The sequence below is a fragment of the Dermochelys coriacea genome, chromosome 1, assembly GCF_009764565.3.
Source record: "Dermochelys coriacea isolate rDerCor1 chromosome 1, rDerCor1.pri.v4, whole genome shotgun sequence".
In the NCBI taxonomy this organism is placed as follows: Eukaryota; Metazoa; Chordata; order Testudines; family Dermochelyidae; genus Dermochelys; species Dermochelys coriacea.
In genome coordinates, this window is record NC_050068.2 from 230,153,914 (window position 1) to 230,168,992 (window position 15,079).

The 15,079-nt window shown below is 39.4% G+C and overlaps 1 protein-coding gene and 1 long non-coding RNA gene across 9 annotated transcripts in view; one reads left to right on the top strand and one right to left on the bottom strand.

Moving 5' to 3' along the window:
* The window catches only part of SCUBE1 (signal peptide, CUB domain and EGF like domain containing 1), a 304,521-nt gene extending 300,010 nt beyond the window's left edge, over positions 1-4,511 (top strand). For all 8 annotated transcript variants that reach the window (XM_038386054.2, XM_043515687.1, XM_043515695.1 and 5 more), the window contains one exon: positions 3,808-4,511. In XM_038386054.2, coding sequence (XP_038241982.1) covers positions 3,808-3,960 — 153 coding nt within the window. In that variant the 3' untranslated portion in view covers positions 3,961-4,511. The remainder of the gene's footprint in view (positions 1-3,807) is intronic.
* An 801-nt stretch (positions 4,512-5,312) lies between these two features.
* Positions 5,313-12,110, bottom strand: LOC122460502. The gene is made up of 2 exons (XR_006281837.1): positions 9,581-12,110; positions 5,313-9,369 (listed from the first exon to the last, which is right to left on the bottom strand). It is a non-coding gene; the product is annotated as an uncharacterized LOC122460502 (long non-coding RNA).
* Between the last annotated feature and the right edge of the window lie 2,969 nt (positions 12,111-15,079).

Sequence of the window (15,079 nt, forward strand, 5' to 3'; positions counted from 1 at the left end):
CCTTTAACCACTGCTGTAAATTGGTGGTTTTGGTTCCTGTGCATGTCAGTTTTGCCTGTCCACGCTCAGATTCTGAACTTGGATTTTTTTTTTGGAAGGTGAGATCTGCTAAAATACCCACTGGTGTGGACTCCCCGGCTACATCCCCAGTCTCTTCCACTGTCCCCCTTCCAAAATGTTCCTCTCTGCTAGCTCAACCACTCATCATCCTGCCTTTCCTGCAAACACAGCACCCCCAGACCAGTTCCACAACATTCAGGACTTTCCAAAACCATTCTTGGAGCCTGCAGATTTGGCCTTCCTTGAGTTCTTACAGAAGGGAAAAAGCTAGGGTAGTGGCTGAAAATTAAAAAGCTTGCTGTGTTTAATGTCAACAGGCAAAATAAACTGACTGACTATTTGGGCAAAGCAAATGTCAAATGTACAAAACAAAGGAAATGGAAAACACTGGGTGAAATCCTGGCTTCATTTAGGTCAATGGGAAATTTGCCACTGACTTCAATGAGGCCAAAAATTCACCCTTTGTTTTTTTTTGACTCTCTTGAATTGCGAAGAGGTGTTAACACACAATGTTAGACGAGAGGTCTGATTTTTAAGTTGATGGTGTCAATTAAGTAACTGCAGTAAGAAGGCAACAATGGGCATTTGTTCACAGTCCTGGTGGGGCCAAGAGAGCAGAATGACATCCTCCACTGTTGTTTGTAGGCCAGATCCCTACCTGCAAAGGACAGGTATACTTGTCCTCTCTGACAGTGTACTATCACTTTCTACCAAATGCATTGCTGAAGGTGTAAGGAAAGATCCAGTGCAGTCTACGACTTAGGAAGGTCTATAAAATGGGAGACTCCCATGATGTGACTGACATATAATAATAGTTTTCATGAAAAGAGGCCAGCTGCCTGCTGAAATGAAGAAGTGTATTAGCAGGAATAAAAAATACGCTGGCTCACTCACAAAGGCTGTTGCTCTGGGTTCATGACACCTTACCTCTCTGCCAGCTTTTGTGCTACTTTCCTGCACATCAGAACTGGGATAACATGCCATTCTCTTCACAAGATCACCAGCCACACAAGGTTCTTTATTACCCCAATATATAGCAGACCTCTGTAGCCCTGTATCCCCAGCTCAGCCTCTGGCACAGGTAGACCTACTTCTTGCCATGTACACATGAGATGTTTTCAGGGAGGTGCTGATCCATCATCTTTGCCAACATCCCATTTTCCTGGACAATGGTATGCCTGTAACCCGAGTCCATGAGGTCTTCCATTGACGCTCTTCCCAGACCAACAGATATCACATATGACTGGGATCCAGTGTCATTCAGAAAGGATTCCAGGCCACAAACCTGGCTGTAATAACAGCCCAGGTAATCACACTCCACTATCAAGCACATGGGTGCTGGAACAGTTTGTATAGTGGGGATGCTGAGAGCCATTGAACTAAACTGTAGACCCTGTATATGATGGAAATCTCTTCAAGCCAGGGAGTGCAGTAGCACCCCCAGCACCTCTAGTTCCAACACCTGTGTTCAGGCAGTCTCTCCTGATATGCCCAGCCTAGCTGCATCAGAAGGACAGAAGCACTCTCCCTAGATTGCAGGATTGACTGGAGCAGCCCTGCTAGAACCTGTGTATCCCCGTTTCAAGTTACTTGGGACTCTGTCCCATCAAGAGCTTCCCTGAAACTCCCCAGATTGGGGTATCCTTTCTTCCGGTCTCCCCTGATGAGCCACTCCTAGTCTGCCAGGCCATTCAGGCCACTTGGCTCCTTCAGCTGTCATGATTTTCTGTATGGAATTGGTATCTGGGCATAACCACGAGGCAGCAAAGTGCCATAACCTCTGAGCCTGTGGGCATGCTCTATGCAGGAATGGTTCAGCCTTGAAATGGTGCCAGTACATCTCTGGAGTCAGTCCCAGTCTATCCAAAATGACAGCCTTCACCATAGGATATGAGCCCACCTGATCGTCACTTGCCACTCAGTAGGCTGCCTGCGCCTCACCCATCAGAAATAGTGCTATGGAATCTTCACAAGTAGACTCTTGCCAGCCACTCATTCAAGGGTACAGAGGAAAGGCTCCGGATCATCCTCTGGCCCCAAACTTTACCAAGCCAGGGACCAGGCAGCCTGAGCTACTCTTTTCAGTAGAAGCCAAAGTCCCCAGAACTCCATGGCCTAGCTGCTTCCACAACCACTCTTGTTGCTATAATTGGGCCTCTGCCACCACCGTTGAGTGGCAAAGTGTGCCCCCTTCTGTTTCTGCAGGCTCTCCAGCAAATTGCAGGAGGACAACTGGGTGTGCTGCTGCTGCTGTTCCTACTACCACTGTAGCACAGCTATCTGCTGCTGCACCATCACCAGCAGACATATCACCTTTTCCATCTTTCCTGATTACCCAAACCGGGTGGGGTGTCAGTCAATATTCACAGGCTTCCATTTCCCCTTATCTCCAGCAGCCGATCACTGGCCTGCATGTTCCAACACATGCTATAGCATGTTCTGACCACAGCATCCTCAGTATTGTATAGTGCAGCGGCCACTCAGCCTCAGTTTCCCAGCTGGTCTTCCTCTCCTCCATCCAGCCCCCAACTCCTTCTGAGTTAGCCTTCCAGTTAGGTCTCTTACAGGTCTACCCTCGCAGGGAACTCAAAGTCACAACAAATATGAAGCAACATAAACTCTTCCCATTCCTCTGGGACATCTGCTAGGCACCAGTCTTCCCCAGTGCCTGGCCCTAGCTAGCCGCCTCTTCCATAGTGAGAGCTCTACGTCTGCTCTCTGCGTCTGCTTCTTCCAACTGAGCAGGGCTCTTATTTTTAAGCTCCTCCCTGAAAGCCTGTCTCCTGCTGCAAATGTCTTTATTTGGGCTGATTGGGCCTTTGGTAGCCCATTAACCTCTTCCTGCCTTGTGTGGCAGTTTGCGTGCCCCATTAGTCCTGCATGAGGGTAATAATATAGGGCCCATCATACTCCTGTGTAACTGCATTGGTATTACTCCTCATTTACACTTGTGTTCGGGCCCTCATCCAATGCCTGTTGAAGTCTCTGGGAATATTTCTATTGACTTCAATGAGTGTTGGATCAGATCCTGAGCAAGATCAAAACTGACTTAGAAATTACAATATATAGAGTGGGTTGGGGACTGCTTCAAATCATGCCACGTCTCTGGTGACCAATGTTCATTGTTGTATGCCTAAAAGAGATGTTGAGTTGATGAGTTCAGTCTTATTCCTACAGAAGACATCACAAAATAACCACCAATCACAACTGGCATTTTGGAAGCCCAGTCCACCAAGGATTTGGTCAATGGGATTTGAGGTCCCTCAGGCCCTGTCTCACATGTAAGGTTAGACATATGCCTAAGTACTGTACTGAATCAGGGCATTAGCATCTTAAAGGATGAGGTACTTGGAGAACTCTGTGACTGAATAGGATGTGGAGACCAAACTGCCCTCTTACATGCAGACAGAAGGCCCTTGTGGAAAGGGGTTGAGTATACTGGAAGATCCGTGTGAGGTAGTCTGAAGTACTGTTGCCCATATTGCACCCATTTTGTGGTTAACAAGATGTTTGAATGCATCAACCTGGCACCTACCTTAAGCACTAATCACACATGTTAAAATGGAGAAGTTAGTAAACTGTTTATGGTATAATATGCAACAAGTAACATGGACTTGACCATGCTGGACCTGCTTTGCCTAATGGTAGCTTTTGCCAAAGGAAATCATAGTGAACATTGATTTTAAAAGTTGTGCAAAAACTAATACAATCAAAATATGTGCCTAACATATACTTTGTCTCTCCTAGGACAAGAAATTGATCAAAGCCCTCTTTGATGTATTGGCACATCCTCAAAACTATTTCAAGTACACAGCACAAGAGTCAAAGGAGATGTTCCCACGATCATTTATAAAGCTATTGCGATCAAAAGTTTCCAGATTTCTACGACCATACAAATAGCTTCCTAGTGATATTCAATTTGGTGTTATTTCCTGTCAAATATTGTATTTTCCTCCACAGTAGAAACATTTGCTAATTGGAAGGTTATTTTTTGGCAGTCTTTATTTTCAATTATATATTGAAGAATAACTATAATGTTTTATAATTGTTAAAAGCCAATATTCTGAATGGGATTTTTACTTCAAAGAAGAATACTTGTGGATCCTTGAGTGCATCTAATTGAAGATCCAAATTTGTGTCTGCACTAGTGTTTCTTCATGTTTCATTTGAAAATGTTTGTTTTAGAAAATATATTTTCTAAGCCTTTTCATTTTCTAGCAAAAATAGTTTTCTTCTAAGCAAAGAAAAAAAGCTGTTCAACCTGGTTAAACAAACTACCTGTTTTGTGATAGAAAGGAGTATGTAGCATAAATACTATTTGGATTTTGAATTGCACTTGAACTTTATATTTGAAATTTTAGAAGAAAACAAAAAAAATCTAAATTTTGTTATTTCCCATTTGTGGTTTTGTGGAGACTTTGTTCTAGTATAAACCAAAAAAAGAAAGGGGGGAAAAAAAGGAAATAGATGTATAATTTTGTTTTATGGATTATACAAGATTGAATCCCATGCCCTATCTGTTTTATCTGCCCTATTGTAGCCTTCTTCAAAGGTCTACCACTACCTGTCCTGCTGCAGATACAGTCATGGAATTTTATATGCCATTGGGTCTCTTTGAAGACTTTTACAATAGAGTGGATGAGAAACAAAGAAAAAAAGTAGTAGTCAGTTTTTCTTTTCCTTATTAGAGCATCTAATTAAGTACAATATATAAATATATAAATATATACTTCTATTTGTGGGTACATTAGTAATATTATCTTTAGTTACTGTAAATATTACTCAGGCTTAAATCTCTACTCCCATGCACAGTATTTACTCATATCTATTTGTGACTTCACTTAGATGATTAAATAACTTCTCCAAGTGCTTGTAACTTCTATTTATCCCAAACTGAAGTGTCTTTGAATTTTATGATACAAGAAAAGAATAATTTTCACTTAGACAGTCTTGTCAAGTATAAATTATTTGGTGGAAGGATGAGAGATTTTAGTTAATGTGAAAATTCATTATTTTGCTAACTACTTTCCAATATCTCATTCAGCAAGTGGTCCTGTTCTTCCTCCTTATTCAGGAACTCCTTTTGTCAAAATCAATGGGAATTTCTCCTGAGAAAGGAGCAATGAATAGGACTTCAGAAAAGATTAACTTTTACATTAGATTTGGCATCTCTAAATCATTACAGAAATATACCTCTTTTGTATAAGCCAAATTTCTAAAGGGGAAAAAACAGAAATAATTTTTGCAATCCATTTTAAATATTTTAAATTAATTAAATATACACTAGTAGCTGGATCCTGCATGCCTTGGGCCCCCAAAACTCCCACTTACTTGAGTAGCAGATTCACATCTAAAACACCCATTAGCTTCATATGAACATAAGAAATTGCCATAGTAAGTCAGATTAGTGGCCATCTTCTGACAGCAACAAGAAGGTGCAAGAATCCTGTCATCTCCATCAGTTCGCTGACGTAACAGTAGATTTCAATGAGAGATTGTATATTTTTGTTATCTCCATAGCCACTTCATTTTTCAGTTTCTTCAGAACTCTTGGATGGGTGCCACCTGGGGTGATTTGTTTCATTTACCAGGGAGGTTCACCACCCTGCCCTTTGTCCCTCATTTTTATTATCTAAGGAGAGTAGGCATCACCCCAACATCTCTTGTGGTGAAGACTGTGGCAAATACATCATTTAACTTTGCTCTTCTGCTGCTCCCTTATCTCCCTGGTAATCCAAAAGACCTATGAATTCTCTCAAAGACTTCGTGCTTCTGATATATACTTTAAAGATGTTTTGCACTAATTTATATGCATATATTTTTATGTCTGGCTAATTACTCTTCAAACTCCCATTTGGCTTTCTTAATTTCCAATTTACATTTTATCAGCAATAGTCTCTGTTCCTTTCTCCTGGCTACAGCTGAGCTGGATTGCCATTTCCTGAAAGATACCTGTTTGGTTTGAATCCCATTTTTAATCTGGCCATTTAGCCATTTGAGGGAGAGGGGAGTTGCCTTCTTTCCTGTTTGTTCTGTTATAGTGTGCTGAAATAGTCTCCAGACTGATTTTAAGTTCTTCATTTTTAATTAAAGGGTCTTTTTGAGTAGCTTCCTCCTTTTTAAGGAAAATTCTCCTTTCAGAATTGAATGTCACTGTGCTAACTTTTATAAGATCTCTTCCTCAAGGGTGGGGAACTTAATTTTTTAAATGATCACTATTGCCTAGTAGGAGTCCAAGGATGGGTGTCCCAAGGGATGTATGATCCGTGCTAGGCCTAGTGCGTTTGTAGAATGGAAAACCATTTGCTAAATGTAGGGGTGGGGGAGCTAGCAGAAATACTTATAATTATACATAGTTTGTACAATAAAGTGCAGTGGATCATACAAGAAGCTATGTAGATCACAAATATGCATGCATAAATCTGAATGCTCAAAGACAACTAGAAAGAAACCTAGTATTTCAGAGTGATGTGAACATTGCAAAGGTGTTCCAGAGATTATCCAGAATGGCTGAATTGGTCATGATTACCACAATCCAATTTAAAGATATTGGAAAACTGACTGAAATTCTCAAAAGAAGACACACAATTTAAAGAAATGAAATAACACCATGATTTCCTGAAGGCTTCACATTGTTCTCTGAACTTTCAAACTGCATTTCTCAATTTAAGGAAATAAGTCTGGATCTAATGCTACGCAGTACTGAATGTCTCATGCAGACTATATGGCACCTAAAACTCTCATTCAGCAACTCGCAGGATTGGTCCCAACAACACAGTAAAGTATTACTGGCCTGCAGGGCAAATGATCTTTTTTGCAACACAGCACAAGGTAATTTCCCTTGCAGGTCAGGAATCCCTTTTCAGTGCAGTAACACCTTTAGGGCTTTCAGTTACACTAGTATGAAGCCAGGACAAAGGCTTGTCTACACTAGGGAGTTGCCCTGATCACAGCCATTGGTGGCCAGCCAACAGTATAGCTGCAGTAGTGGAAACCACTAGCAGAAGCAAGCTAAACTATGATTTGCACTAGTGCAGTTTACGCCAGCTTAAAATGGCTACGCTACACTGGTGCTTATTGCAGTTTAACTTGTCTACACTAGAGGTTTATACTGATGCACCTACTCTGGTGTCTGGCCACTAACTGCTGCAATCCCCAGTATAGACCAGACCTAGCTCTGAGGATGCCCTCCATTACATGGATGCAACACTCATTGATTTGTTCCCAGGTAATAAAGGTAGAATTTGGCTCATTGACTATGCTGTAACCAAGAGACAATTTGGCCATTACAAGTATATAGCTGACATACTGAATGTTTCTTGTGCTGTAAATGTAGAAAATCATATATTTTATGTGATGTTTGTGTTTTCCCTTAGAAATGTGCCAGGTAGATGTGCAAATTTCTAATGAAAAAAGTTAGCATCAAGTGATAGATAATATTGTCTTAGCAGATTTTGGATTCTTGTTGTTAATACAAGCTGGTTTTCATAAAAACACATATAATATTTCACTTACATGATAAAAGTAAAAATTGCTATTAAAAATCCCCATCCAAAAGTATGGTATGAATTTCAGAGCTGTGTGAGGGCTTTGAAAAACCAGTTTGGTGACTTATATTGGCAGAAACTGTCATTCATCAAATAGAATACGGTGCCACATTAATGTGAGTTGGGCTTCTGATTTGTGAATGTTTGTATTTTCATTAACAGCAGTCACAGACTGATATGGCAGTTTGTCAGAACATGTCACCATTCAGTAACAGTAGCAGAGCAAGAAATGGCTTGTTTTGTAGGTGGAGATAAGCTATCAAACGTCGGAGACTCAAAGCACGTGGGAGAAATAGGGACATTAATAATGCTTCCCTCTTTTTGAGAGAGGCACCTTCATGATATCAAAAAATAAGAGATTCAAAATTGTAGGTTGCAGGTGTGAAAAAAATGGTAGGTCTTACCTAAATAGAGAATATTGCATCTAAATCTAGTGCGACAAATGATCTCCCATTTATGGCTTCGCATGTTGCTACAGGGCAATTGAAAACTGTATTAATTTGCGATGGCCTAATTCCATATCCATAAATGACCTTTTTTTTGTTCAATTTGAAAATGTTCTTATGTTTAAAAGCTGAACACCAGTAGCACTTATTTTTTAAATCTCTCCTCCTACCCTAAATTCTGCACTTATTGTTTTAGAGAGATGGTAATGAATCATCCCTAAATATTCTTCATCTCCCACAAAAACGACACTGAATATATTTTCTGTGATCTTGTAGACTGCAATAATTAGAAGTTGCTTGATAATAATGCCAAAATCATCACATTTACTAATTGTTAATAACTGTTATGGAGTAGGCATGTGGGTTTCATTTGAGCACAGCCAGAAACAGGGCACTAAGTTCAATTGGCCAGATCCTCAGCTGAGTATTGCCTTCAATAGAGTTATGACAATTTAAACCAGCTGAGGAGCTAACTCAGTAAGACTGAATTTTTAACTTTTGATATATTCTTTCATCCTACCATCTTTCCCTACTTTCCTCCCTCTGTTGTACACAAACGATCTCTAAAACACTTTTTCTCTTTTTGCCTTATCTTTGTGTTTTGTTTTGTTTTGCCCCAGAGAGTAAAGTCAAAGCACTCTATAGTATAATTATTGGAGATGAGCCCAAACCATGAGAACACCCGCAAACTTTGTGGAAGTGTTAAATCTGAAGCTGGCTCTGGAATATGCCTCTCGTTCCAAACCCTCTAACAGGTCTGAAGCAAAGCCCTGTATTTGAACTTCCCAAACTTTAGGAAGTTTTGAATCCAGATCTGGACATTATGCCTGCTGCATATGTCCAATAATTCTGTTTCTATGGGAATGATTGTGCTATCAGAAGATGATGTACTTTTATTTAACTCTGTCATATATCTTCTCTAGGCATGGAAAATCATGACTTAAAAAGTCTGTTCTCCATGGGCTGACAGACTGTACATCCAAAAGGCTGTTAGTGAGTCCTTAACAACTGAAGTGGGTTGGCAGAAAGAATTGAGGAGCTTTAAGTGAAAAGCATCCTGTTCTTACACTGAATCTTAGAAAGAGGGAGAGCCATATGCTGCATCGATGAAATTCTTCAGTAATTTAGTTCATTTATCCCAGCTGCCACAGTGGATGCTAATCTTCCCTCATTGGTGAGACAATTGTTGGAAAATAGGTCTATCTGCCAAACCTTGACATTTAAACAGGATCAAAGCTATTTCTATGAGCTACAAAAGAATGTTCTGCAAATCTTTGAATTTAATATATAGAATGATACAATACTGAAGAGAGGAACTATAAAAAGGCAAAAAGAAAAGGAGTACTTGTGGCACCTTAGAGACTAACAAATTTATTTGAGCATAAGCTTTCCTGAGCTACAGCTCACTTCATCGGATGCTGTAGTTCACGAAAGCTTATGCTCAAATAAATTTGTTAGTCTCTAAGGTGCCACAAGTACTCCTTTTCTTTTTGCAAATACAGACTAACACGGCTGCTACTCTGAAACCTATAAAAAGGCACTGGCCCTGATTCTTCTCTCACACCAAATTTTACACCACAGTAACTTCACTGACTTAGTGAATTTATTCCTGTTTTACACTGGCTTAAGCAAGAGGAGAATTGGGCCCAGAGTTTTCAGAGAGTCTGCAGTTTGATTTATTAGATGGCTTCTAATAAGCACGATTGATTTTTCAGTCCTATGTCATACAAGTAGGACTACAAAGAAGAGATTTTGAGCCAATGTGGGCAAATTATCCAAAATTAAACTTCCAAACTAGAAAGGCTCCCTTGTTAATTTACCCAGCATATTTGAATTTATTATTTCAACCATTTTTAAAAATAAACCAGGATTAACTATTGTGGATAGCTACCTTCAAAATAATCTTTAAGAGTGAAAGCAGCATTGTGATTCATAGTCTACTAGAACTGCTACATCAACTGGTCTTTGACTTTACTGATGTCTGGATTCTGACTAACTTTTAATGCTCTTTAAAAAAAAATCTGGGATGAAATCCTGACCCCATTGAAGTCAATGGCAAAGCTCCCATTGACTTCAGTGGAGCTAAAGAGCCGGACCTATGAATACAATTACACATATTAGTGTGATGGTTTCGTCTAACTGCTGTTTCTTTCACAGTTTAAACTATCATTTGATGGGAATGTCAGTAACTGGGAAAGTTCTATAGAATCTCAGAACATTGAGACTTTTGATACTTATTTAGATAGTTTTCTAGGATGAGAGAGTGTTGTGAGCACTTGAAAAAAAATGAAAGACTTTTGTCTTCCACTAGAATTGTTTTTGGAAGAAGGGAAATTACTGTAAAATAATATGACCTTATTCCTCAATTTTGGGCTTGGATGCAAAAGAAATCTCTCTCTCTCTCTCTCTCTCTCTCTCTCTCTATCATCACACTTTCCATTAGAACAGAAATGTACAGGAAGATTAACTCTTTAAGGCAAAGAATTGTTATCTAAGTATCTGAATATATACAATTCCAGTTTACTATTTCATTTATTTATTCTGTTTCTACAATTAGTTATTAATCTATAAAATTCATGTGTAATATACAACAATAAAAATGTACAGTGGCACCTTTCGATGTAATAATTTAAACCATCTGTATTCAGAAAGCTGAGATAACAAGTTTAAATACATATGAACTTTTGCAGTTGGGTTTCAACTTTTGCTTATGTATGGCACTGATTCTACTTTTAAAGACAATAACTATAAGTACTATTCTATGGCATTTTAGGAATATTCAGTGCATTGTATTTTAAATGACTGTAGTAAAGGAGTAACTTTAATTTAACACTTGCATTGTTTTCATTCGGTGACTGTAGCTTTATACTTCCACAGCATACCCAGAAATGTGTACTCTAAGAAATACAGCTGAATTACTCATCACTAATTAATCTTCCACATTCAGAAAAACAACAAACAGCTCTGCTTAACAAAATTTTATTTTAATGAATGAGAAACATCTTGTCTTTTTAGAGCATTTTTATTGTTTTTCTTTTTAACATTTTTTTAATTAAAATTATTTTGTAAATATGTTTTTCTGCATTTTATATCTTGGAAATACTGCTAGTTTGCATTGACAGCAGTGGTTATTAAACTGTGATGATTAAAAAGTTACATCAGGGCCCGGGTTGCATTTAGTCAGTTGCAAGATTCATTTCTATGGTTAGTCCTGTTATTTCTGCAGTCTGCCTGGGATCATAACAAAGGTTTTCTCGGGCAATATAGCCTGCTAGTTGTGTAGCAGTGACTATCAATTACCATTCTGAAGTGCTTACTATTTTTATAACATAAAGAACATGTATGTTAAAGTAAGCGTTAGCTTGATTAAGGGGAAAAAATAAAGTCCAGAAACAAAAAGGAGATTCAAAACATTATGCCCAATATAGTACAGAGATCAGGAAAAGTACAGTATATCTGTGTGACTTGGTTGCCGTGGAAGTGGTAAAACTACGCATTGGTCCTGATCTGGGAGTCCTTAATCAGGCAAAACTGCCACTAAGATCAGTGAGAATTTTGCCTGATTAAAGTCAACTATGTCCTTTATATGTTTAACAGGAACTTCTGTTAGGCTAGACCAGGGGGGGAAATTACTGGTAATATAATACTGGTTTATGAACTGTTTTGCTGTTTATAGCTCACTGGGCATGAGTGATGATTTGAACTAAATCCTTGTAGCTGCTGCTGGTGAGGCTAAGGTTTATTACCTATGTAAATTATGTACAAACAGCTATTTCCATATGAATTGTACCATGTTAGTTAGAGCAACGATAGTGAATAACTGTACAAAGTTTGATACTTAGAAAATAAAATACAGTGGTCTGAGCTTTACCGACATTTTAACAAAACTGACAGATTCAGTAGTAGAAAATGTTGTTGTAAATGTATCTTATCTAACTCTACATTTCCCTTTGCCTCTGTATAGCAATAGCTTTGTTTAATATGTCAAAGCTCCAAATGAAGCATGTAATAAAACTTTTGCTAGAATCACTTTCATAATAAACGTGAAATGGAATACGTGCTCTCTACTCCTCTCACTCTTGTGCCTGAGCAAACTTTGCAGGCGCAGGCATGATGCAGAGAACAATCAGGTGAGAAAACTGTCTTTAATAATGTCATTTTTATATCTTTGGCTAATCTGCACTGGTGAACAATGAGGAGCTTCTGATTCGCAGGCAGCAGGCAGAGTTCATTAGTGTTGAGCATAACAGACTTATTTCTTACAGATAGCCTGCAAGGGGGGATCTCGTAGTGACAGGTGTTCCCTCCATGTTTTCTCCATGGTAAACCAGCTCCAAATATGCCACGTTTACTCTTTTCATATTTGGGTCTTTGGTTACTTTAGAAGATGTGGGGGAGTCATGGCCAAGGGAGAGCCATATATCACCCCCTCCAACAACTTTAGAATTTCCTTGCATAAAGTAATTCTGACGTTATCAGGTTTACCTCATGTGGATTCCGACACTACATTTTCAGACTCCCCTCAGCTGATGAATTGGCCCAGACACAAGCAGAGTGTCGATGAGCATGGCTCCTTAGGGATGGAGGTGGCGGCCCTCTGTGGAATCCACCCCAGATCTTAGGAGGCCTGTGACTTTCAGACACACCTGCTGCCTGTTCCATGGAGCGGTGAGTGAGCAGGAGGGGAATCCCACTCCTGCCCCGACATGATGATTTGGAAGAAAAGCCAAAAGTCATAAGCTAGAGTTCCCCAGCCCCTCCAATCTTTATTCCAGAGGAAAACATTGTCGGGGACTCGAACCGCAGATGGCGCGGTTCGTTGTCTGACTGCAGAGAGAGACAGGCAACACCAGCAAGGTCCAAGTATAAGTTCTTTATTGAAGAGTGCACACAACAATAAAGAGCAGCCCATCTCCCAAGAGAACCAGCTAGCTCCTAGGCAAAACTAATAGGTTTTTATAGACAGGTCCGTCGCATCACAGATTATTCATGAAATAGTCCAACCCCCCCCCTTTGCTAGTTAAAAGTCTTTTATCATGCATGCATACCTGTCTCCTATTGTATATAGCTTTTGCAAGTCGTTATGCCTCCCCAACTTTCTTATCAATCCAGTTGTCAAGCCGGAGACGAGGAGTTAAGAACATACATGAAACAGAAACAGGGAGTGGAGACAGTGTGTCTCCTTCTCATTCTCAGAACATCTGGTACGATAATGCAGGAATGCAGGTCTCCTTCTTAATTCACTCCTTGCACTTAACAAGCATTCTTTCATCCTACCTATTTCAGTCAGGAACCTTCCCAGCATTCCTGCATTGGGTGACATAACTGGTTCATGTTAAATTTTTCCTAACAACATGATTTTGCCCAATGTCATTTCCATAGAACATTCTTACATACTGAAACAATGGTGCTGTTGTTGATTTTGATATGTCACATGTATAATCATTATGCAGCTTCAATCTAGTGAACCAACACAAATTGCCCATCAATGGATAGCCCAGATGGTGAGTAGATGGTAAACTGAAAAGGAAATAGGAAAACAGAGCATCTGTAGGAACATCAACAGATCATTTAAAGATGTTGTAAAAGGTGTAAACTACCATCAGATATATGTAGTGTACTATTCTAGACTGAAAGAATGGATGTTAAATCAATTGAGAGATTATTATTATTATTATTATTATTTATTATTAAGAGGCATCAGCTTTGTCACCTAGTAGCTGCTTGCAGACAGATTAATACAGTTGCTGGAGGTTGTGGGGGGTTTTGTTTGGGTTTTTTTAACATTATAATAATTTATCTCATGTAGCACAGACTCATGATAGTGGACATACTAGAATGAATGGTTTTCTGCTGAAAGATAAATACCAAGCAGTTCATTTTGACAACAGGAATAATTTATCATGTGACAAAATTCTGCTTCATTGATTTTACTTATGTTGTACCAAATTATGAATGGTATAGATATTATGTGCATGACTGATAGAAGTTGGTGCTGCATGGAAAGTTGCAAATTTATTATGGGTAATTCGCTGATGCTTCTTGTAATTTACTCCTTTACTGTGAGAAAGAATTGGCCCCAAAATAAATTAGTCTTTGAAAAAACAAAATAACATTTTTAATACAAGACTTGCAAGTTTATATTTTTCCCAACTTTTAGAGCTTGTCTTCACATGCAGTGCTACAGTGGGGCACCTTTAGTGCACAGTGCAGCTGTGCTGTGGTAGAGCTTTAGAAAAGACACTACGACGCCGACAGGAAAGCTTCTCCCACCAGCGTAGTTAATCCACCTCCCCGAGAAGGGTACCTTTCCCAGACCTGAAAAAGAACACTGTATGGCTCAAAACCTTCTCTCTCTCACCAACAGCAGATGGTCCAATAAAATATATTACCTCACCCACCTTGTCTCTCTAATATCCTGGGACCAAGGGGGCTACAAACTGCACTGCATACAACTTGGGCAAGATACTTAGTCTTGCTGTGCCTTAGTTCCCCATCTGTAAAATGAAATTCTATTTCTTTTCTCATACCATTTGTATTATCTAGACTGTAAATTCTTCAGGACAGGGACTGTTTCTTACTGTGTGTAGGTGCAGCATCCAGCACAATGGGGCCCCAGTCTCAGTGGTGCCTCTAAATGCTACAGTGATGCAGGTAATAATAATAGGATGTATATGATCCACAGAGTTTGGAACTGGACCCAAACTTTCCCAAAGTTCAAGGAAGTTTGGATCAGCATTTGGATTCAGGTCCATCTCTACTTTTATTTTTAGACAATGGTCAGTCAGCCAGCAATCTGACCGGGTACCCTCAAGTATAATTGCAATACAGTAGGCATCTAGATTTGAGCCTAAAATCTAGGCAGGTAGACTGAAGTACAAGCTGGGTTTAGGCCCAAAATAGGTATCATGGAAGGGCTGCATGTTATCACTGACTCTTGTCAACTGTGATATTGAAGAAATTTGAAAACCCACTGATGGAAACCCACAGGAGGATGTATCCACTGTTGGATGAAAAATTAGTTAT